Source organism: Pseudorca crassidens, chromosome 1, assembly GCF_039906515.1.
Source record: "Pseudorca crassidens isolate mPseCra1 chromosome 1, mPseCra1.hap1, whole genome shotgun sequence".
Classification (NCBI taxonomy): domain Eukaryota; kingdom Metazoa; phylum Chordata; class Mammalia; order Artiodactyla; family Delphinidae; genus Pseudorca; species Pseudorca crassidens.
This window is the reverse complement of record NC_090296.1, coordinates 87,037,909-87,061,790: the sequence shown is the minus strand read 5'-3', so window position 1 is coordinate 87,061,790 and position 23,882 is coordinate 87,037,909. Positions and strand designations below refer to the sequence as shown.

The 23,882-nt window shown below is 40.5% G+C and overlaps 1 protein-coding gene across 9 annotated transcripts in view; it reads left to right on the top strand.

Moving 5' to 3' along the window:
• The window catches only part of TP53BP1 (tumor protein p53 binding protein 1), a 70,850-nt gene that overhangs the window by 32,178 nt on the left and 14,790 nt on the right, over positions 1 to 23,882 (top strand). For 6 of the 9 annotated variants that reach the window (XM_067744985.1, XM_067745033.1, XM_067744996.1 and 3 more), the window contains 7 exons: positions 3,395 to 3,452; positions 5,316 to 5,408; positions 10,179 to 10,662; positions 14,217 to 14,369; positions 21,116 to 21,387; positions 22,051 to 22,200; positions 22,496 to 22,926. In XM_067744985.1, coding sequence (XP_067601086.1) covers positions 3,395 to 3,452; positions 5,316 to 5,408; positions 10,179 to 10,662; positions 14,217 to 14,369; positions 21,116 to 21,387; positions 22,051 to 22,200; positions 22,496 to 22,926 — 1,641 coding nt within the window. The remainder of the gene's footprint in view (positions 1 to 3,394; positions 3,453 to 5,315; positions 5,409 to 10,178; positions 10,663 to 14,216; positions 14,370 to 21,115; positions 21,388 to 22,050; positions 22,201 to 22,495; positions 22,927 to 23,882) is intronic. The other 3 variants (XM_067745043.1, XM_067744989.1, XM_067745005.1) reach the window with 2 other exon arrangements.

Genomic DNA, 23,882 nt, shown 5'->3' with positions numbered 1-23,882 from the left:
TATTTTGTGTTAATCTTGGGTAACTAGTAGCTCCACATCTTCTGGAAGTATTAATTATCTTTCTTCTAGTTTTAATGATGATACTTTTATAATTATAAATGTATTTGTAAAGTCTTATTCTCATGAATTTAATTCTTTGTTTTAGGCTAGTCACTGTTAATGTTACTGCAGATGTTCTGTTTTGTAACCTCCGTGGTACTGCTTGTATCTCTGTATTAAACTTGTGTCTATATAAACTAATTGGTTTTCATAATCAGAAGGAGTTCAGAAGTGGGTAGAAAATTTAGGATTGTGGATTCACATTGTAGGTTTATGTTAGCTATTTCCCACATTAATTGCAAGTTGTTTGGTATGGCTAGAATACAGAGAAGGTATGAGGGAATGGCTGCAAAGTCGGGACTAGATTCTGAAAGGCCTTTTACATCATGCTGAACAGCTGAAGAATTTTAGGCAAGGGAGTAATATGATCAGATTTGCTTTTTTTAAAGGATCAGCTGAATGTTTGAAAAATTTGTGCCTTTGTTCATCATTCCTTTCCTTGCCCATTTTCTATTCTGCTGCCTGGCAAATGCAGTCTTTAACCAGGAAGTGGGGTCATTAGTAGTGGGGATGGAGGTGAGGGGATGAATTTGAGAGATGAATAGTAGAATAGAGAGGACCTTGGGACCAGTTAAATATGGAAGCAAGAGAGAGGAAAAAATATAGAATGACTTTATATATACATTTTGTTTTCATGATAGCACTCTGAAGTAGATATCCTTATTTCCATTTTATTGGTGAGAAAACTGAGACTAAGAGAGGTTTTAAACCTGAGGTTACAGTAATTGGTAAGAGGTGGAGCTGGAGTGTGAATCAGATCCATCTGACTCTAAAGCTTATAATTCTTCCATTAGGTAGTTTGTAAAAGTGGTTTAATGGCGTTAGAAGAGGAAGAAGTTTTATAAAGGAGATTGTAAAGGAATATTCCAAGAAGAGGACTAGGAGAGTATAACGCCATGGAAGCCTAAGGGAAGGAGAGTTAAAAGAAGACAACAATGTTATATGCAGAAGTGAGGGTCTAGTAAGATATATCTGAAAATGTACACTGGACTTGGCAATTAGGATCCGTTTGGTGACTCTAGCAAGAACTACTACAGTATAGTGGTTTGGGTAGGAGCTATACTGAAGGTAATTGAGGAGTGAAGGGGAGGAGAAGAGGCAGCAAATGTATTCTACTTTGGAGAAGTTTATGTGAGAAAGGAAGAAAAAATATGGCAAGTTAGAGAGAAATACAGGACTGAAGGAGTTTGTTTTTTTTTTTTTCATTTTTAGACCGAGGGATACCTGAGCAGGTTTATAGATTGAAAGGAAATCTCCAAAAGAGAGATGCGTTAAAAATGAGACCCCTGAGAGACAGATGGAAGGGGAGCTTTCAAAGACCACAGATAGAGTGAATGGACTTGAATAAGGATTTCTCATTCTCTGAGACCAAAGAAAAGAAATTTTAGCTAATATATTTTGAGTTCTTACTATATGCCAGGCATATATTCCATACATGTACAGCTCATTAAATCTCATAACAAACCTGTAAAGTAGATCCTATTGTTATTCTCATTTTACAGCTAAGGAAACTGAGGCACAGACAGGTTGGGCATGTTCTCTAGAGTCACACAGCTAGTAAATAAAGTAGCCTGAATTCAAAGTAGTTCCAAGACCCGGAAGTCTGGTTCTGAATTATAGTGCTATTCTGTTTCTCAGTGCTTATTGATTTGAAAATTAGAAACTCAGTAGAAATAAAGTATTTCATGTTTCCATCCTTACTGTCATCTTCTCTGAAATCAAGTAGGACTTATCAAGAGAGAGTACATGGTAGCTTTGAATCTTTAGATTTGAAATTACAATTGGGAAGACCTTAAATGGAGCTAAATGTTAAAGATGACCATATTAGTAAATTTTCCTACCTTTCCTGATAATCGGGCACCATACTCACAGTTTTCCTCATTTTATCCTCACAACAAACCTATGAGGGTTGGTCTTGCAGCTTGTGGGATCTTAGTTCCCAGACCAGGGATTGAACCCCAGGCCCACAGCAGTGAAAGTGCAGTGCAGAGTCTTAACCACCTGGACTGCCAGGGAATTCCCGTGTTGGTCCCTTTTTATCCCTATTTTATGGATGAGGAAACTGACTCAGAAGATGAAGTTTACCCCCAGGTTGGACTGCTAAGTGCTAGAGCCAGGGCCTGAACCAGGTTTCTGTATCAGAGCCAGTGCTCTAACCACCAAACTTCAGCTGCCTCCTTGATGGACTATTTAGATTATATTGGGTTATGACTTATTTTAGAAATGTTTAAAAATATTTGTTATTTTCTCTAAGGCTGGAATGAATTGTAAATGAACAAATTTTAATCCCTAGGCATTAGTAGCATTGCTTTGAGACTATGGGATTCTTTTCAGTATGACCTTTAATTTTTGCTACAGATTCTTTCTTGAAAATGTGTTTTATTTTTCAAATATCTATCCCAAAAGCACTTTGGGAAGAACTTGAGTACCTTCTATGTATGGGTTCTTTTAAAACTGTACACTGTTTAAAATTTGTGCATGAACCTGAGACATTTTCCTACATAATTGATTTTATTAAAGTTTTTCCTTTTTAAAAAAATTTTATTGAAGTTGATTACAATGTTGTGTTAGTTTCAGATTAATAAACGTTTTTAGAAGTTTTTTTAATTTGTTTTAAAATTTTTAAATTAAAATTTTTTTGTTTATTAATTTTGTGTTTTTTTACTACATAATTTTTTTACTTGTATGAGAAGAGATGGATTGAGATTCAGAAGTTTCATTTTCATTTTTAAATGTTACTACTTAGTAATTCATTATATTGTATTTCTGGAGAAACTGAATAGTCTTCTGTAGGAAGTTTGAAAGAAAATTGGTAGAAGTCAGAAAGACATACCTGGTGGCGCAGTGGTTGAGAGTCCGCCTGCCAATGCAGGGGACACGGGTTCGTGCCCCAGTCCGGGAGGATCCCACGTGCCGCAGAGCGGCTGGGTCCGTGAGCCATGGCCGCTGAGCCTGCGCATCCGGAGCCTGTGCTCCGCAACGGGAGAGGCCACAACAGTGAGAGGCCCGCGTACCGCAAAAAAAAAAAATGATGAGTCTTTTCATGTTCACTTATTATTCTTACCCATTTCCTTTTTATTATTTGTTGCAAATACTAGTAAAGCAGGTTTTTATTTTTCATTTTTATTATTAATTTTTTATGTTTTAGTGAAAGGAGGCCTTCAGAAGCTTCTGAAATCCAAGCATTATTTTAGAGTATCATTGGGTTTGAGCAGGTTTTTAAGAGAAGGTTTTAAGGTGTGATACTGAGTTCTGTTTCTCTTTCCTTTCTTTACTTGCTTTTGTTTTTATTCAGAGCCAGCAACTGGTGAAAGAAAAAATGGATCTACTGCTGTTGCTGAGGCTGTTACCAGGTAACCAGAGCTGGTTGCTATTTAGAGGAGTTTAATATACAAAGCCACTGGTAATGAGGGGAAGATAATTTATCAAGAGAGGAAAAAAACTTAAAATGAAACTTCAGCATAAAGGGTTTAGCAGTGTGTTGAATGTAACCCTAGGCTTTCTTATTAATACTTTAATAAAGCTTTTGCTATACTTAGAATAAGATATTTAATGGTGTTTCCCTTTCTCCTTTTTGTTCATGTGGGAGTGCCATTTCTTCTTTTTCTGTGGGTGAGATTGAGATTGTTTTTGTTATTGGTGGGGAAACAGGGTTAACGAGATAGCCATAGACCTTTTCCCTTTTACGGTCCAGCGCCACTGCCCCCCCCCCCCACCGCCACCATAGCCTCAGGCCATTTTCTCTTCTGCCTGCCAAATTAGCTACAGCCTTGAAGTGTTATTTTTGCTTTGTCATGAATGCTGTAATGCTTTGAGGATGAGTATGACCCCATCCTGAGGCTCTGGTGGTAAGCTTTGCCATCTGGTGGCCGTGAGAATAGAATTGTTTCATTGGTTTCTGGTGTGAGTCATCCAGTATGAAAAATACTACCAGCGGTTGTTGAAATATAAGTGAGGATTCTTAAATCAGGCTAGACAGGTACTGTACGTAAGTAAAGCGCAGGCTAGGTGCAAGAGCATGAAATGTTGACGATGATGGCCAGCTGAACGTGTGTCCCATTTAAAAGGGGGGGTTAGCCCTTGCTCATTTCCAGCCGGTCATTACCATGCACACCTACTGCTGCCAAATCTTTAAATTTGTAAAGAGAAATCAGGATTTTTAAAAATAAAATTTCCTGCTTGTCTGTAGACTAAATTTGATCCTTAGTTGGAAGTTTCTGACCCATCTGAATCCTTTGATTTGTACCAAGCTGTGTCTAGAGAGATTGGTTGTTTTCTGAGTTTTTGCATATTTAATCTGAAAGATAAGTACCTTTGAATCCTTATTCAGTTGAAGACTCTTTACTGATAATGTTGAAGAAATCTCTTTGGTTTTAACAGAATTGTGTACCCGACACAACTTGTTATTAGTCTGTACATGTGCTTGCTAAGAGAGAACAGAATATGCTGCTGAAGATTCCTGGATCCTTTGGATGGACTGTAGGGATGGAAAAATAGGGGAAAAACTTGAGGCAGAGGGTTGGATTGGTGGATCATGGAATGAGATTCACTGGTATTGTTGTGAAGCAAATTTTGTATATGAGAATCTAGATTTTAAGAATCTTTGACTATTTACTTTACCATTGGGTTCACCATAAGAAATCATTTAAAGTAAGCTCTGTAGCACGTAGCACAGTTTAAATGATCACTGCTTCCTCTGCATTTAGGTGAAGCAGTACCGCTGTTTTTAAGTGTTGTCTGTAACGGCACTGTTCAGATTACTTGCTGCCATCTTATTTCTCTCTCACACATTTCATTATTGAAGGTTTGAAGCATATACAAAAGTAAAGAGAATAGTATAATGAACTACCATATATTCATCACCCAGTGTCAAAAATTACCAACTTATGACTAGTCTTGATTCATTTATAAATACTTCCAGCACTCTCCTCTCCACTGGATTATTTTTAAGCTAATTCTAGCATTATATCATTTTATCTGTAAATATTTCAATGCTGTCTCTAAAAGATAAGAATTCTTTACTTTGAACTTAACCACAGTACTACTATCATGCTTTTAAATCTGACATTGATTCCTTAATGTCATCAAATATTTGGTATTCAGATTTTTCAGATTCAGAGAAAGGATTTTATTCTCTCTGTGCCTAAAAGGATAATTTCCAGAGGTACTATTCCTTTCAGAACTAACACAGTATATTGCTTTAATTTGTTTCTTAGTCCCCAGAAGACCATGTCTGCGTTTAGCTGTGTCTGTGAAGCCCCGCAAGAGGATGAGGCTCGAAGTCAGGATTCCCCCTCTGTACCCATCAGGCAAGCATTATTTTCATAGCATCTTTTGGGCTACATTGATTCACAAAATGGTTGGTAGCAAAATCTGGAATATACTGCTACTGTTTTGTGAACTTGAGCTTACTCTTTTATCTGAGGGACTGTGACATATTCTAGGTGGATTTATAAATAAGATGTCAGAAATTTTATTAAATATTTTATAGATATAGATTTTTGTCTTTATCTGCCAGTTCTATCAATTTAAAATGATTCAGTCTTCATAAACTTATGAAAATATATCATTCTGTATTTCTAAGATTATTTCCTTTTACTTAGTTTGAAAATGTTTACTTTTTTAATTAACTTTTATTTATGGCTGCGTCAGGTCTTCTTCGTTGCTGTGCGCGGGCTTTCTCTAGTTGCGGTGAGCGGGGGCTGCTCTTCATTGCTGTGCACACACTTCTCACTGCGGTAGCTTCTCTTGTTGCGGAGCACTGGGCTCTACGCGCGTGGGCTTCAGTAGTTGTGGCTCGTGGACTGTAGAGCACAGGCTCAGTAGCTGTGGTGCACAGGCTTAGTTGCTCTGTGGCATGTAGGATCTTCCCAGACCAGGGCTCGAACCTGTGTCCCCTGCATTGGCAGGCAGATTCTTAACCACTGCGCCACCAGGGAAGTGCCGAAAACATTTACTTTTAACAGACTTTTTATTCTCTTTAATTTCCCATATGGCAAAACTGAGATAGATGTTCAACATCTCAAATTTAAAGTTTGTCAGACTCGATGGAATTAAAAAATTCCCATAATTTCTTTACTCCTTCATCTCTTAGAACAGCTCTGAAGTGGGAAAAAATTTTTTGAATTACAAAGTATTTCTTCTCTATTAGAAAAGTATCTTGTTTGGAATATGTGGTTCTTATATTTAGTATAGCGAAATAAGTAATGGCAATGGAATAAGTTTGTATTATCATTATGAAGTGGAATCTTTTATCTCTAGAAATCAATGATTTTGTAATTAGGGAATATAATAATGTTTTGTCAACAGGTATATTCCTAATAGTGTTATTTGCAACATAATTTATTTTTTTCTTTTTTTGTTGGCTGCACCGTGGCTTGCGGGGTCTTAGTTCCCCAACTAGGGATTGAACCCACGACCTCGGTAATGAGAGTGCAGAGTCCTAACTACGGGACTGCCAGGGAATTCCCTGCAACATAATTTCTGTGTTCCTTACTGATAGAAATATTTAAGAGAAACATGTCAGTGCTTTTATTGGACATTCTGATGATTAAATGTGAACTTGTCGGTATTTTTGGGAATCAGATAGCCCAGATGATATCCTCTGTTGTATCAGGAGGCTTGTTAGGCGAAATGCCACCTTGTTTTATTCCAAAAATGGTATGGTGTTGACCCAGCAATTAGGAAATTAATTGATCGCATCGTATTGCCTTCCTATTTTAAAATAGAGACTTTTTTTTAAAACATATTTATTGGAGTATAATTGCTTTACAATGGTGTGTTAGTTTCTGCTTTATAACAAAGTGAATCAGTTATACATATGTCCCCGTATCTCTTCCCTCTTGCATCTCCCTCCCTCCCACCCTCCCTATCCCACCCCTCTAGGTGGTCACAAAGCACCGAGGTGATCTCCCTGTGCTATGCAGCTGCTTCCCACTAGAGACTGTTTTAAAATAGAGAGACTAGGATGCTGGTGATTTTTGTTCAACCTTGATAGAACAAGGGCCTGAGAATCCAGCTGTTTTTTGTTGTTGTTGTTGTTTTTAAAATTTATTTATTTTTTATTTTTGGTTGCATTGGGTCTTCGTTGGGGTGCACAGGCTTCTCATTGCAGTGGCTTCTCTAGTTGCAGAGCACAGGCTCTAAGCGCATGGGCTTCAGTATTTGTGGCTCGCGGGCTCTAGAACACTGGCTCAGTAGTTGTGGTGCACGGGCCTAGTTGCTCCGCAGCATGTGGGATCTTCCTGGATCAGGGATTGAACCCGTGTCCCCTGCATTGGTAGGCAGATTTTTAACCACTGTGCCACCAGGGAAGCACTCCAGCTGGTTTTGATTCCAGTTCCTCCGCAGACAGACCTACACTCAAAACAGAATGGTTAGAAGTTTATTAAATATGGAGGTTTTTTCTTCCATGTTTCACTTTGGATTAATTTTACCCAGGCTTTCCCTGCTAAAATTTGCTTTCTTTGCATCAGTTTCTAAATCTGACATATAGTGACCAGAGTAGAATTGTGTAGCTGGAACTAATGAAGAAAGAGAAGTGTGGTCCTTCTTACAATTATTGAATTTCTTCTCTTTTCTGGTACTGAAGTTTCCTTCTTTATTGTTTCTTGGGAGATTAATATACCACATCTTTATGATAGATGTTTCTTGGAGGGAAGTGACTGTGATTTGAACATCATTTATTTATTTGACTGATGCTAACCCAAGAAAGATAGATACCAAAATTCTGGTATTTGACAGGAATCTGCTGAATATTGCTGATGTTGCAATGAGATACCTTTAGTCTTTAGAGAGAGAGGAGTTCCAATTAACAGTTTGGGAGAAAAAAGCAGCCTAATATTTGTCAATTAAGAATTAAAAAGTCAAAAATAAAACAAAGAAAAAAGGTAAAGCTTTGTTTTAGAAGTAAAACTCTATTCGGAAGTTCTACACTAAATAAATAGCTTCTGAGGTAAAATGTCTAGGCTTATTTGAAGTGCGGGGAACAATGGTAATTGAATTCTTGAAATGGTTAATCAAGTCTTGTCCCTTCTAGCTTTTGGCTCACTTTCATTATTGCTCAGCTGTTGATATGTTAGATGTCTTAAAGATTCAAACATGGGTATTCAGTTCATACTTTGTCTTATGCAACTAATATCAATGAGCATCTGCTGTGTATCTAGCACCGTGCTAAGTAATTTATATGTATGATCACTTATAAACCAGATAGGTGTTATTCGTCTGTCTTCTGGTGATCTTATTCTTACCTATTCTTCACTAGACCATATATCCCCATTCAGTTGAGGTTCCTGACAGAGAAGACACAGGCTCTAACAACCAAATGCATACCAGGCTCTCTTTGGCTAGAACTCTTTTCTAAATCCCACTTTGATCTCCTGTTTTGGTAAACTGAGCTGCACAAGATAGAAACCTCAGAGACTTCTCCTTTTGTCTTTCTTCTCCAAGATCCAGAGCAGAGCAAGCCCCAAAGAGTTCTTCATGCTTCTTTTTTCTGTCTACCCAGGTCAGTTCAGCTTCTAAGGGTGAGAGCTCCTCCCAAGTTGGAGACAGCTTTTTCTGTCTAGATGGCTCCATCTTTCTCTGGCCAAACACAACAGCATGTGACATAGTTTCTAGACCCTTTATCATCCTGGATGTTATCTTCTGGGTATATCTCAGTTTATGCTTTGTAAAATATGACCTGAAACATTCCAGATGTTTTTCCATGGTCAGTTCAGAATGGGTTCTTTTTATCTTATTTTGGTTATTATATATTTAACACAACCTAAAAATGCATTAGTATGTTGTTTTTTATAGTACAGTGATGCATTCAACTTATGGTTTACTAAAAAGTTAGAAGTTACGGGCATTTTCTATATGATGAACACAGTTATACAATTAGTTAATCTGAAAGTAGATTTTTGCAGTTAATTGATTGAGAGAACATTCTTTTGTTGAAAGTAAATTTATTAAGCACTTTATTATTTTTTTTTAATTTATTTTTATTTTTTGGCTGTACGCGGGCCTCTCACTGTTGTGGCCTCTCCAGTTGCGGAGCACAGGCTCCGGACGCGCAGGCGCAGCGGCCATGGCTCACGGACCCAGCCGCTCCACGGCATGTGGGATCTTCCCATACCGGGGCACGAACCCGTGTCCCATGCATCGGCAGGCGGACTCTCAACCACTGCGCCACCAGGGAAGCCCTAAGCACTTTATATTAAACCCCGTGTTAAGTGTTTTAAGCGTGGAGATGAATAAGATGTGAATGTCAAGTTTCTGTGTAACCTGCTCACTTGGAGTTAATCTGGGCCTATTTATTCTGATGTATTGTTGAGAGCATTTAAGAAAGCTCCTAGGCACCTCAGGGCTTCATGGTATCTGGTTTGTAGGAGACATGCATCAAATGCTTGTGGGATATATGAATAAATCACTGATAGCCAAATGGGAAGACTAATGAAAAGAAATACCCTGAACTGTGAGGAACCAAGTCATTCTGAAATGGTTAGTTGTAGATAATGTCAATATAGCTAGCAAAGATAGAATCTCACCTACAACTCTTTCCTTTACAGATTGGGTTTCTCTTCCTAAAATTATTAGTCAAGGGGTGTAATGAACAGTATCTAGAATGCTAGGAGTCATTTAAGAAATATTAAACCATTAATAAAGCCAAATGAGACATCTTGACCTAATTGATCTGTTTTGAAGTAGATCCCTAAGTTGCCTTCAGTGTTTATGACTTCAATAATGGTTTTGCATCCTTTGTTTACCTTATTTTCCTGTGTCAGTTTTCAGAGTTCATAGCTAATGGAGAGAAGAAATTTTATGGCTATTTTACCATCATGGTGGAATAGTCCTGTGCACCGTTCTTTTTTCACAGGAGTGAAATTATGATGAGAAATCTTGTAAGGTCATATACTCGGTCACCTCATTTTCACCCTTCCCCACATATCTCAGAGTGTCAAATTATGGTTCCCCCTTGACACACACACACGCACACACACACACACACACTCACACACTCACACTCACGTATACACTTGCTTACTTGATATGGTTTCTTTTTTTTGACATGGTTTCTTTATGTGCTTGATTTTCAGGGGGAACTTGCTGCATTTTCCAAGTACTCAAGATGAAGAGGAGAAGGGAAAATTAGAAGGTGACCAAAGGACCAGCCAGAGTCAACAGCCTATGAAGCCCAGTAGTCCTATCAAAGACCCTGCTTCTCCTACCTCCCTGGAGATGGCCACACAGGAGCCATCCAGTCCTCAAGGGGAAGCAATGGAGACAGACATGCCAGAAGGCCAGAAAGAAGGACAGAATACCAGTCAGGAAAAATCTAGTGAAGCCTTGATTGAAAGGCCCAGCCAAAATAACGTAGGAATCCAGACCATAGAGCATTCCCTCTGGGTCCCCGAAACTGTTTCAGCAGCAACTCAGACTGTAAAGAATGTGTGTGAACAAGGGACCAGTACAGTGGACCAGAACTCTGGAAAACAAGATGCCACAGTTCAGACTGAGAGGGGGAGTGGAGAGAAACCAGTCAGTGCTCCTGGGGATGATACAGAGTCACTCCATAGCCAGGTGAGAGAACATACAGGGTACCTCAGGGGCCCTGTTTTCAACTATCTGGATTCCCAGAGAATTTAAGTTGTGGTACTTGTACTTAATGATAATTCTTAACAGTTTTATACAAACCAGTGGTTAAAGGATAAAAACAATTCATCCAGGATTGGGATAGGGTAGTGAAAATTATGGGTAGCTATAGCCAATAAGATAATCTTTCAGGGAAATGGAATAGTACTAGAGTTTGTCAAGTAGGTCTTTACTGGAAGAGAAAGCCAGGAATATAGTCTGGGTCCTGTAATACTTTTCTACATTCAGTCTTTCCTTCTGCCATCATTTCTCATCCTCCTTTATAACCATAAGAGCTAATTGCTTGTCCCCCAAGTCTATTTAACCAATGTTCCCAGGAACTGAGAGAGTAGAAAGTAAAGGAGGAAGGAGTAGAAGAAGCATGAAGGATAGTTTATCACAGTATTGTAAACAAAGAACACTAACAGGGAAAGTCCCCAGGTGACCAGGGACTGCAGAAAGAGGCTAGGAATAGACATACTGGGAAGAAAAGGTTTGGGGCTGATGAACGTGAGACTGGAAGAAGAACAGCTTCTTGGGAATAGAGTAGGGAATTGTAGGTACTAGTGAAAATTGAGTGGGTAAGAAGTGGTGGTAGTAATGTACATGCTAACAAGAGGAAGTTCATAAAATTTCATTAGTAATAGTGGTTAAATTGCCTTTTCAGTTGCTCTGGTAGATCATCTTCACTTGGGATCTGCCTAGGAAAGCTTCACTAGTGATGTGCCTCTCATTCGAATGGTCCAAGTTGTTTGTTTTATAAAAATAAAATAATTCCTATTTATTGAACACCTACAGTATATCAGCATTGTGCTCAAGACAACCCATGAGGTTGGTATTATTATTCCCATTTCACAGGTAAAGAAACCAAGCTGAAGAGAGGTTAAGTAACTTGCCCAAGATTTTGCCATCAGTAGGTGGCAGAACTGGAATTTGAACTCAGCATATCTGACTTCAGAATCGGTATTCTTTTCATTATGCTATGTTGCTTTTCTGTTTTTAAATCACAGCTTGTGTAGTCTTGTTCTGTTTATCCATGCCTCTCCAAAAATTCTGTTTATATTAGCCTTTTATAGTAACACAGCCTCTGAGACCTAAGACCTTATCAATTCAGGAAGTTTCAAAATAGCATAGCCTTTTGGATATAGGGGCTGTAGCACATCAGACCCTATTTTGCAGCTCTTTATTTTCGCCCTTAAAGTGTTTGATTCTGCCACATAGTAATTAGGTTTCTCTGCCTTTATGAAAAGAGTTTATCTTAAAGACAGCAATCATGTGGGTGCCACTAGATTGTATTTTCTTTTACTTCTTCATATTCTCACTCTGTCAGATAGGGAAATAATTTCTGTTCCTGTCTCAACATGATGATAGGAGCCAGTGAGCCAGAGCTCAGGCTTTGGAGTCAGACAGCATCTGGATGTTGTGAAAGTTGAGATAAAGTTTGCAAAGCTCTTAGCACTGGGTCTGACACACAGTAAAAGCTCAATATGTGTTGGCTACTGCTACAACCTATTGATTATTATTGTTTTAACTACTACTACTGCAGCTGTTACCAGCACAACCACCACTTATGCTGTACTACTACTATGTCATACAGAGTGAAATGACATATTTAAGAGCTAGTTGCTCCTGCTAAGGAAAGAAAAGTGCTAAAAAAATACAGATGCAGATTGGGTACAGAGTTTCTGTTGAGAAAGATAAAAAAGTTCTGGAGGTGTATATGGTGATGTTTTCACAATAATGTGAATGTACATAATGCTACAAACTGTTTATTTAAAAATGGTTAAAATGGTAAATTTTATGTTAAGTATATTTTACCGCAATTAAAAAATATAAATGGTGGGTACAGTAACAGAAATTGGGGTTGGTGTGCCATCTTTTGAAGAATGGTTGGAAAATGAGGAACGCTGTATGGAGGTTTTCCAAACATCAGTGCTTTTTTATCCCTTGCAGTCTGGGTAGGACTCAGTTCAGTACTCAGAGAAAAACATAGGCAGCCTACATTTGACATTCCTTAAATTTCCATTTATGTGTCAAGTGGGCCTAGAGCCAGGTTTTCTATGAAGTGAAAGTGTGGTTTTATTTTTATTTTATCTTCCCTTAATCATAACAAGATCCTCAAGCTATTTATCTTTACAGAAACCTCTTTTCAGAAGACTATTTGAAGAGAGTAAGCATAACTTTCTTTTTATCTGCCCTTTTTCCCTTCTCTCCTTTCTTATTCTATCAGACATGTTTATTTAGGTATCTCTCTTGAAGTGATCATTTGTCTGGCTGTTGTAATGGAAGAATACAGGGAGGCTTTTTGGCCGCATTTCAGGGACATATAAAGCGCACTGAAACCTTTTAGACCCCTGTGTGTGCAGGCAGGAAGTCCAGGCTGCCATGGCTCTGATACACCCTGATGACTGACGTATGCCCTGACCATTCATTAACCAGAGTTGTATATACCGAAGTATTTTAAGGAATTGCTTGAATAAGTTTCCACGCATTTTATTTTATTTATATTTATTCACATAATTTTAGTAGATATTTCACCCCTAACATGAAGTTGGAATGCAAATTATTCAGAGAAATTACTTTAGGTAAATTACTACCACACTATCAGGAAAAAACCAGACTCATTATTGCAGTGGTAAATATAACTCTTTTGAAAGACTTAGATACCTTGACACTGACTGCAGAAAGTAAAATCAGTCTACTATAGGGGAAATAAGGTGGGAGAAAAAAGTGTGCATTTCCTCTCACAATTGCAGAGCCATGGGGTAGAAGCGGAGTGGGGGGCTTGGATATGGATAAATGTGGTCTAGGTGTTATGAGAAAACATGTAGGTAACAGTTGTCATAAAAATGTAGGGTCTTATTTAAAATATATAACTGATTATGGTGCAACTAGATATGAAATCCTAATTTGCTTATGTTCTCTGTTTCTGGACACTAGCTCAACTCTTTAGTTACAATCTCTTATTTGGAATAGATCAAATATTTCATATTTAATTCTAGGAGAAATCAGTGTGTCTTGTTCCAGGTATAAATAAACCGTAGTTTTCACTTACTAATGCAGAAAAAACAGACTGCACTGAGACTAACAGATGTTATTGCTTTATGTAAAGTTCTAAAGAATGCCTTCCTTTTATCTGAAGAGCCTGTTGTAAGTGTAAACTTGAATGCTGATTGACAAGTCGGCAACAAAATCAAAAGGATTACAATCTCAATGTGGTTTTAGGGGGTCAAAGTTTCACTTAAATATCCTAGATATAAGTGCTAGATGTTATGCTTTTACTTTAGGCAGGAATGGGTTTTAGGTGAAACTGATACAGACTTTTCCTAGCCTCTGGCTAGACAGCTGGTCCATCCCTAGTGTTACCTATAGGTGAATAGAAACAAAGCAACGGGAAAATTCCATCACATTAGATTCATGGAACCTCTGAACAGTGCTCATCATGAAGCAGTTGACTTGTGATTCTGACAGTTTGCAGTGAGACTCTCTATTTTTTATCATAGGGAGAGGAAGAGTTTGATATGCCTCAGCCCCCTCATGGCCATGTCTTGCATCGCCACATGAGAACAATTCGTGAGGTTCGCACACTTGTCACTCGTGTCATCACAGATGTGTATTATGTGGACGGAACAGAGGTAGAAAGAAAAGTAACTGAGGTAATGTACACTGTGGGTCTATGTGGCAAATTTTTTTCAATAGAAGAATTACCCTGGCCCTCTACCTGCTCCCCTCTTCCCTATACAACTAGCTACTAACACTGTTTTCTCTAATCCTTTTATGAGAAAGTATAACAACTGGGCTAGAGTTCTGAGTTCTGTCTTTCCCAACTGTGGGTTTGCTGTTTGACCTCTGGTCACTTATTTAACCAATCCCATCATGCACTGTGTATCTATAAAGAACAGATTGATAAATCTCTCATGTGTAAAGATTTTATGTGTTTAAAAAAAAATTTTTTTTTAATTGTAGTTGATTTACACTGTTGTGTCCATCTCTGCTGTACAGCAAAGTTACTCAGTTATACACATAGAGACATGCTTTCTTTTTTATATTCTTTTCCATTATGGTTTATCCCAGGATGTTGAATATAGTTCCCTGTTACGTGTTATTTTTAATCCGTGGAAACTAATGAAGTGTAGAACTCCCTGCTTAGCTGCATGTATTTTCTCATCGTTTCTCACTGTTTTCTCACATGTTACCATTTTTTACTCATTGGTCTTAGTTTCCATTCGTGTGTGGTTATGAACCTGTTAGTAGGCGATGTACCTTTTTTTTTTAAATTATTTAATTTATTTTTTTGGCTGCGTTGGGTCTTTGTTGCTGCGGGGGCTACTCTTCAGTGCGGCGCGTGGGCTTCTCATTGCGGTGGCTTCTCTTGTGATGGAGCACAGGCTCTAGGCGCACGGGCTTCAGTAGTTGCAGCACTCGGGCTCAGTAGTTGTGGTATGTGGGCTCTAGGGCTCGTGGGCTTCAGTAGTTGTGACGCACAGGCTTAGTTGCTCCACGATATGTGGGGTCTTCCCAGACCAGGGCTCGAACCTATGTCCCCTGAATTGGCAGGCAGATTCTTAACCACTGCGCCACCAGGGAAGTCCTGGAGATGAACCTTTATTTCTTAGTAGGATTCATTATGGACTCATTCCCAGTGTCAGCATTAATATTGGTGTTTATTGACTGTTATAGTGTACAACGTTGTATGCTGACTTTGTTTAGATCTAATACTTGCTGAGGTTAGAGAGATTTTCTAGAATTAAAGATCTGGCACTTTTTTCTTGGTGTATATGTTAATATCTGGGAACCATTTTAGTAATTGATAAGAGGCATAGCTATTCTATTCCTTAGTCAAGCACTTTTCTTTAATTCTGCCAGCTAGCCATATAGGAGGTTGTGCTCAGGGAGAATTAAACTGGTGTATAGTTTTATTTATTTTTTTTGAAATTTTTAAAATGAATTTATTTATTTATTTGGCTGTGTTGGGTCTTTGTTGTTACGTGCAGGCTTTTCTCTAGTTGCGGCGAGCAGGCTTTCTCTAGTTGCGGTGAGCGGGGCTACTCTTCCTTGCGGTACGCGGACTTCTCATTGCAGTGGCTTCTCTTGTTGTGGTATGCGGGCTCTAGAGTATAGGCTCAGTAGTTGTGGCGCACGGGCTTAGTTGCCCTGCGGCATGTGGGATCTTCCCGGACCAGGGCTCGAACCCGTTTCCGCTGCATTGGCAGGTGGATTCTAAACCACTGTGGCACCTGGGAAGTCCAAAACTGGTATATAGTTTTAAGTGGAACATATTATTGCTATTGTTCATTATTGGGCCATTGTGGCCCTCATGTCAGAAAGGATTTTATATTAGTTTGAGAAATCGTCTTTTTTTTTTTTTTGGCCATGCTGTGCAGCTTGCAGGATCTTAGTTCTCCGACTAGGAATTGAACTTGGGCCCTCAGCAGTGAAAGCATGGAGTCCTAACAACTGGACCGCCAGGGAGTTCCCAATTCTTTATTTATTATACACTAAGTTCCAGAAATAATTCTTTTAAAACGTTGATTTACCTTCAATTTTATGTTTACAAAATTTTTTTCAGTGTTATTACTATTTTGGAAAAATTGTGAGCTTAGCAGCTTTATAGAAAAAATTTGCTTTCATGAAAAGTTTTTGTAACTGTTGTAGTCTACACTGAACTATGTGCCAGGTACTAGTTTTAAGTGTTAAACATATTACTTTATTTAATATTTTTTATGGTGCTTTCTAAAGTATATTTTTGGAAACAGCAGGCCTGCTAGATACTCTGAGAGGGAAAACAAAGTTCCATGGTCATAAATATTAAGTTTGAGAAAACACCTAGTGCTGTAACTGCCCCCTCCCCCACCATGGAGATTCACAGTGCATATTACATTAAAGGGTCTAAGAAGCCCTCCAGTAAAGATATCTATTTTGGGACTTCCCTGGTGGTCCAGTGGGTAAGACTCCGTGCTCCCAATGCAGGGGCCCAGGTTCAATCCCTGGTCGGGGAGCTAGATCCTGCATGCATGCCACAACTATGAGCCCGCATGCTACAACTAAAAGATCCCGCACACCACAACAGAGACTCCACAACTAAGAACTGGCGCAGCCAAAGTAAATGAATAAATATTTTTAAAAATCTATTTTATTGTGTAACACAGCATTTCCTAAATTTATTTGACTATTGAACTTTTTTTTTTTTGCGGTACGTGGGCCTTTCACTGTTGTGGCCTCACCCTTTGTGGAGCACAGGCTCCAGACGCGCAGGCTCAGTGGCCATGGCTTATGGGCCCAGCTGCTCCGCGGCATGTGGGATCTTCCCAGACCGGGGCACGAACCCGTGTCCCCTGCATCAGCAGGCGGACTCTGAACCACTGCGCCACCAGGGAAGCCCAGCATTTTTTAAAGTAATGTGTATTATACACCTATGTTACATAGTTTGGGAAACACTTGCCATAATTAAATAAAATAGTAATAGCAAATAACATTTATTGAGCACTAGCTATATGCCAGGCACTCTTTTTTTTTAATTTTTAAATTTTATTTATTTTTTACACAGCAGTTTCTTATTAGTTATCTATTTTATACATATTAGTGTATACATGTCAATCCCAATCTCCCAATTCATCACACCCCACCACCCCACCACCTTCCTCCCTTGGTGTCCGTACGTTTGTTCTTTACATCTGTGTCTCTATTTCTGCCAGGCACTATTCTAAGGACTTTTACGTGATTTAACTCATTTAATTCTCACAACTAAGCTGTGAGGTGTATATTGTTATTCCCATTTTGCACTCAAGAAACTGACATAGCAAGTTAAAATCACTTGCTTAATGCTACAAAGCTAATAAACAGAGGAACTAGAATTCATCCCAGGCAGTCTAATTCCACAGCCTGCATTCCTAACTACTACATTGTGCTGTCTCTTAAGAGTGAAAGGGATGTGTGTCAAACAGAAGGTGTGTGTAGTAGTTCAGAAGAGGAGGAAACGTGTCTGAAGAGAATTTTGATAAAGCCTTTCTGGGTGAGGGCCAGAAAGTACTTGAGTTGGACACTGAAGCTTTTAGATATTGGGAGATACAGGGAAAGGGTGTTCTATACAGAAAGAAGGCTTGGTGAGCAAAGGCACAGAGGCAGAAAGTAAAGAGCACAGATGTGGGAACAGTACACTTGGTGGGCAGCCCAAAGATGTGTAGAGGTGTGAAGGTGGACAGGTTGACGTCAGAGGATTCTGGGAACTTTCCTTCCCTCATCTCTTGTAGCCTTTGTTTATCATATTTTAAAAATTTTATTCATTTATTTACCAGCAGCTTCTTTTTTGCTGTGTTCCTAGCACTATGGTGGGCACTGAGACTAAGAAGATAAAAAGACAGGGTCTCTATTCTCTTAGGAGCTTATTTACACTTGACATGCAACAAATCCAGAACTTGTGGTTGCTGTAGTAGAGGTATGGAAAGATGTGTTAGAAAGAGGGGCCAGAGCCTGCTAGCTTACCTGAAGGTGACTAAAAGGCCTCACAGAAGATGTAGTGCTCAAAGTGCGGCAGATGAGATCGAAGGGCAGGGGAGAAGGACGCTGCAGGCAGAATGAAAAGGTTTGTAAATATGTAGACAGCATGGCATGCTCAATGAATATTTAGAATGTGACAAGGACGGTAGGGTAGGGAATTGTGAGAGAGGGTGCTCTTGAGGATGGTAGGGGCCCAGAGCATAAGGCTTTGTATATCATAGAAGAGAGTTTAGATTTTTATCTTTTGTGTGATGGAAAGCCTTTAAAGAATTTGGGGGAAAGGGATGACATGCTCAGATTTGCATGTTGGAAAGGTCCGATTGGCAGCAGTGTAACGATTGGAATGGGAGGGGTTAAAGGCATAGTTCAGACAAGAGGCAATGAGTGTCAAATTAGGACAGTGGTAGTGGGGATTGAGAGGAGGGAAATAGATGTAAAAAAATACATATATAGAAGGTGAAATTGATAGACTTTGGTGAATTCCTACGTGTGGGGATTGTGGGAGAGGGAGGAATTATATATGATGCCTGGGCTTTTTGCCTGGGCAGATAGATGGTGGTACCATTTACTGAGAGAATATAAATAGGACACTGGTTTGAGAGAGAAGATCCTTCATGCAGTAAATATTTACTGAGGACCTCTTTTGTGGCAGGCACTGTGCTATTTTGAGGATAAATCCAGGAAAGAAGGTGGTCACTACTCTGTCTTAATGTGGCCTCTGTAGTCTAGTAGGAAGGACGCACAGGAAAAAAATAAGCAAATACATTAAAAAGATCATGAGGCCACCTTGGAGCCTGGGCCCAAGTCATTATAAGAGCAAGGGCTCAACTTTTGAACAGTTGCAAAGGCAGGTGTAGTTAGCTACTGTTCTTTGGGCCTACTCTCCAACTGAGACACAGCCTGGAGTCCCAGCCCTCTAGGCTGGTCTTGCCCCTGCTCATTTGCCGTGTCCAAGAGAAGGAGTTGACTTAAGTTCTGAGCTCTCAACACCTGCTTTAGTCAAGTGGCCTTGGCAGATTATGCTGACTCACATCCAGCTAAAGAAGGCAAGTTGGATGATAGGAGATGGTGACTGGAGAATGGTAAGATTTCTGGAGGTGGTGCAGCTTCTGGTAATGACCCTGGTAGTAGCAGATGGCTGAGGTAGAGTAGAGGAAAAGGTTAATGGTGGTAATTAGATCAGGAAAGATTGTTGCTGGATGGGTCATCTGATGGATGTTAGCCTCGGAAAATGACAGCGGAAGGGAGGCTGTGAACCAGGAGTATAACGTGTTCATGCATGAAGAGTCAGTAATTGATAGAATGTTGGTGAGTAACAATGAGGGAAGGAGAGAGTTTAACAGAATGGCAAATAATGATTTGGTAGGAGCAAGAAGTGGGGAGTTAGAAATGATCTGTTAATGGCAGTGGGGAGCAAGGAGGCCTCTCATCTCCAAACTCTTGAATTGAGGTTTGGTTGAGAAAAACCAGCCCGTGCTACAGAGAGCTGCAGGGGATATGAGTTACACTGGGGAGGTCCAGGATTCATTCATTGAAGGCAAGGAAATGAAGAGAAGATGACAGATTGAGTTTTGGATCGGTTAAACTGCAGGTGTCCCTAGTACATACAAGGGTAAGAGTTTAGTAGGCATTCGCATCCGTGAATTTGGAGCTGAGTCATCATTGTATTGTTGGTAGACAGGCCGGAATAAGTCAGGTAAGACTGGCCAGAGAAAGCATGGGAGAGTAAGGAAAGGAATGAGAACAGAGTCCTGGGAAATACTAATTTAAAAGGAATAGGCAGAGAAAGAGGAACCAAAAAACAAGTGCAAATAGAAGTAGCTAAAGAGGTAGAATGAAAGGAAGAAAAAGTGACTTTATAGATTTTAGAAGAGAAGAGATTTTCAAGAAGGGAGTGGTCAAAAATAATCATTTAATCATCTTATAGCATTATTTAAACATGTGTGCATTGCATACTGTCTTCCAGAGAGACTGTAAACTCTTTGAGGGAAGAGTCTGTCTTATACTTCTCCGTATTTTCTCTGATAATTAGCACAATAAGGCATGAACAGGCTAGAGTAGGAAAGCAAATGTGCAGCACCTGTGCTGTAATTTCTCAATCCTGTGCCCGTAGAGGACATTGCTGATTGGTCCTAGAACCTTTCCTCACTAAACCTGGGAATTAGCCTTAGTGGCTGCTTAAAACTGAGCTCCAGGCAACCACTACCAATCCATCAAAGTAGGCATGTGAGTGAGATAAAGTCAGTTTGATATTCCTGTCCTCTGTAGATACCGGAAATTCATATGTTTTGATTATTGCCTTTTTGGTTTTCATTTTGGTAAACAGTGATACCATTATATAGCTATTTTTGCCTATAATTTTTAATTTCCTTGATCACATATTGAAAGGTAATAGAAAATATCTAATTTCAAAAAACATGTAAGGCTACCCACTGCTATAATCATGTACCCAGAAGGGCTCCTAACCACTTCTTCCTCTAACCTACCTACTTCCTTACCTTTCTTCTGTTAGACAGGGAATTACCTGTGTCCTCTGGGTTGGAATCCTTGCTGGGTTCTCAGCAGCCAAAGGTTGTGAACTTGTCCAGTAAAAAGATAATTTAACTTAGCTCAGGATAGAGGTCTCTTTCTTCTGATCTAGTACCACCTTTATTTTATTTTTTACGGAGATATGTATTCCCTGTAGAATGCACAGGTCTTAAGTGTTCAGTTCAGTGACTTTGACAGTTATATGTAATCACTACTCAAAGCAAGATATAGAACATTTCCATTACTCCAGAAAGTTCCCTCCTAATTCCCACCTTTCTGAATTGAAATTTCTTGCCATTTAGGATTTTCCAACCATCACATGAGCATTATGTTATTGTGGCTTTTTTAAGCTCTTGTATCCATTTCTTCCTTGCAGGAGACTGAAGAGCCAGTTGTAGAGTGTCAGGAGTGTGAAACTGAAGTTTCCCCTTCACAGACTGGGGGCTCTTCAGGTGACCTGGGGGATATCAGCTCCTTCTCCTCCAAGGCATCCAGCTTACACCGCACGTCAAGTGGGACAAGTCTCTCAGCCATGCACAGCAGTGGCAGCTCAGGGAGAGGAGCCGGACCACTCAAAGGGAAAACCAGTGGGACAGAACCCGCAGATTTTGCCTTGCCCAGCTCCCGAGGAGGCCCAGGAAAACTGAGGTGCAGACAGGGTCTCCAGAGAGAGAGCCACAGCAGGGGCAGGGTTGCTGACGTTTTAATATCACGGGAAAAGGGGAGTAATGGGAAGTCCCCGCATCCTCCTCCTAGGATAAATCAACTCCTCTTCCTCCCCTTTCGTTCCTCTTCTATTTTGGGTTTGCATGGGAGGTAGGGTGGAGCCCTGTGGGAGGCAGAATTCCTGAGAAACTGTAGAAAACAGGTGAGGGGACTTCGGGAAAGCTGGCACATATTCCTGTCCCCCAGCCCCCATTTTCTGCAGCCTATGAGTGTTTTGGTTGGGAGTACAGAAAGTTTGGGGTAGCAGCCCCAACTTGACACATTCCCTAGCTTTTTGTTTTCCTCTACAGGTATCCAGAGCCTGAAGTACAAGAGAAGGCAGGGCAGAAATGGATGTGCTGTTTTTGAGGGCAGCAGTAGGAAGCTTTGTCAGGAGGGAGTAGACTTGCATAGAAGGATGTCCTTTACTTGTTACCCTGTACTCCTGCTCCCAGCTGATTGGGTGGTGGGTGTGTGGACCAGCTTCCTGCTGCCCTGGAGGCTCAGCACGTGTTGGCCTGGCATGTAGTCTGAGGACCAAGGGGAGACTGTGAAGAAAGGATCCAGTAGCAGGTGCTATCAGACTAACCTGTCTTCATTCTCTAGTCCTAGAAAAGGGGTCAGTCAGACAGGGACGCCAGTGTGTGAGGAGGATGGTGATGCGGGCCTTGGCATCAGACAGGGAGGGAAGGCTCCCGTCACGCCTCGTGGGCGCGGGCGAAGGGGCCGCCCGCCTTCTCGGACCACTGGAACCAGGTACCCGGGTAGTGTGAGATACACTTAGTCTATGACTTGTTCAGAAAAAAAGGGAGTAGAGAGAAGAGAGGGGAGTAGAGAGTATGTGGGGTGTCAGGAGGGAGAAGAGGGGCCCACACTGACCGGGGAGTGGGCAGGGTTCAGAGTGAGGCTGCTGAGTCACCAGGCGTCTGCCTGTGATGGGTTAGCAAAGAATGGGCTGGAGACCCATGGACAAAGGAGTGGGAAAATTGGTAGATAAGTACTGCTCTCTGCTTATTCTCACTGCCTTCTCCTTTTTCTTATCTCTCTTTAGGGAAACAGCTGTGCCTGGCCCCTTGGGCATAGAGGACATTTCACCCAGCATGTCGCCAGATGATAAATCCTTCACCCGTATTGTGCCCCGCGTGCCAGACTCCACCAGACGAGCAGACATGGGTGCTGGTGCTTTGCGTCGAAGCGACTCTCCAGAGATTCCTTTCCAGACTGCTGCTGGCCCTTCTGATGGCTTAGATGCCTCCTCTCCAGGGAACAGCTTTGTAGGGCTCCGTGTTGTAGCCAAGTGGTCATCCAATGGCTATTTTTACTCTGGAAAAATCACGCGAGATGTTGGAGCTGGGAAGTATAAATTGCTCTTTGATGATGGGTATGAGTGTGATGTGTTGGGCAAAGACATTCTGCTGTGTGACCCCATCCCACTGGACACAGAAGTGACAGCCCTTTCGGAGGATGAGTATTTCAGTGCAGGTAATAAAAGAGGCAAGACCTCTCTTAACACCTCTCCAATCCTCCAATACCAACAGCGTTCACTGCAGCCTGAGTACTTTTCTGTGTTCTCTAATGTCGTATTTCATTCCTAGCGCTGGTTACTCTCACCCCTGGCTTTTTTATTCTTCTTTATTGCTTGTTTATTTTTGAATAAACTTCTTATTTTTGAAAAATTTTATATATGCAGAAAAGTTGCAAAGTACAGAGTATTAATAGTATATAGAGTTCCCATGAACCCCTCACGCAGCTTTCCCGTTTCCCTGTTGTTAACATTTTACGTTAGCATGTACGTTTGTCAAAACTAAGAAAACTACCTTGGCTCATTACTATTAACTAAATTCCCAACTTTTTTGGATTTCACCAGCTGTTCCATGTCGTTTTTCTGTCCCAGGATCCAATCCAGGATTACTGTATTGCATCTAGTCCTCATGTGTCTTTTTATTTTCTTTTTTTTAAAAATAAATTTATTTATTTATTTATTTATTTTTGGCTGCGTTGGGTCTTCATTGCTGCACGCGGCCTTTCTCTAGTTGCGATGAGCGGGGACTACTCTTTGTTGCAGTGCGTGGGCTTCTCATTGCGGTGGCTTCTCTTGTTGTGGACCACAGGCTCTAGGTGCGTGGGCTTCAGTAGTAGTGGCACGTGGGCTCAGTAGTTGTGGTTCGCGGGCCCTAGAGCGCAGGCTCAGTAGTTGTGGCTTGCGGGCTCTAGAACACAGGCTCAGTAGTTGTGGCACATGGGTTTAGTTGCTCCACAGCATGTGGGATCTTCCCGGACCAGGGCTGGAACCCGTGTACCCTGCATTGGCAGGTGGATTCTTAGCCACTGCGCCACCAGAGAAGCCCCCTCATGTGTCTTTTGTTCTCTGATCTGTAACAATTTCTGAATCTTTTCTTGTTTTTCATGACCTTGACGGTTTTGAGGAGTACTGGTCA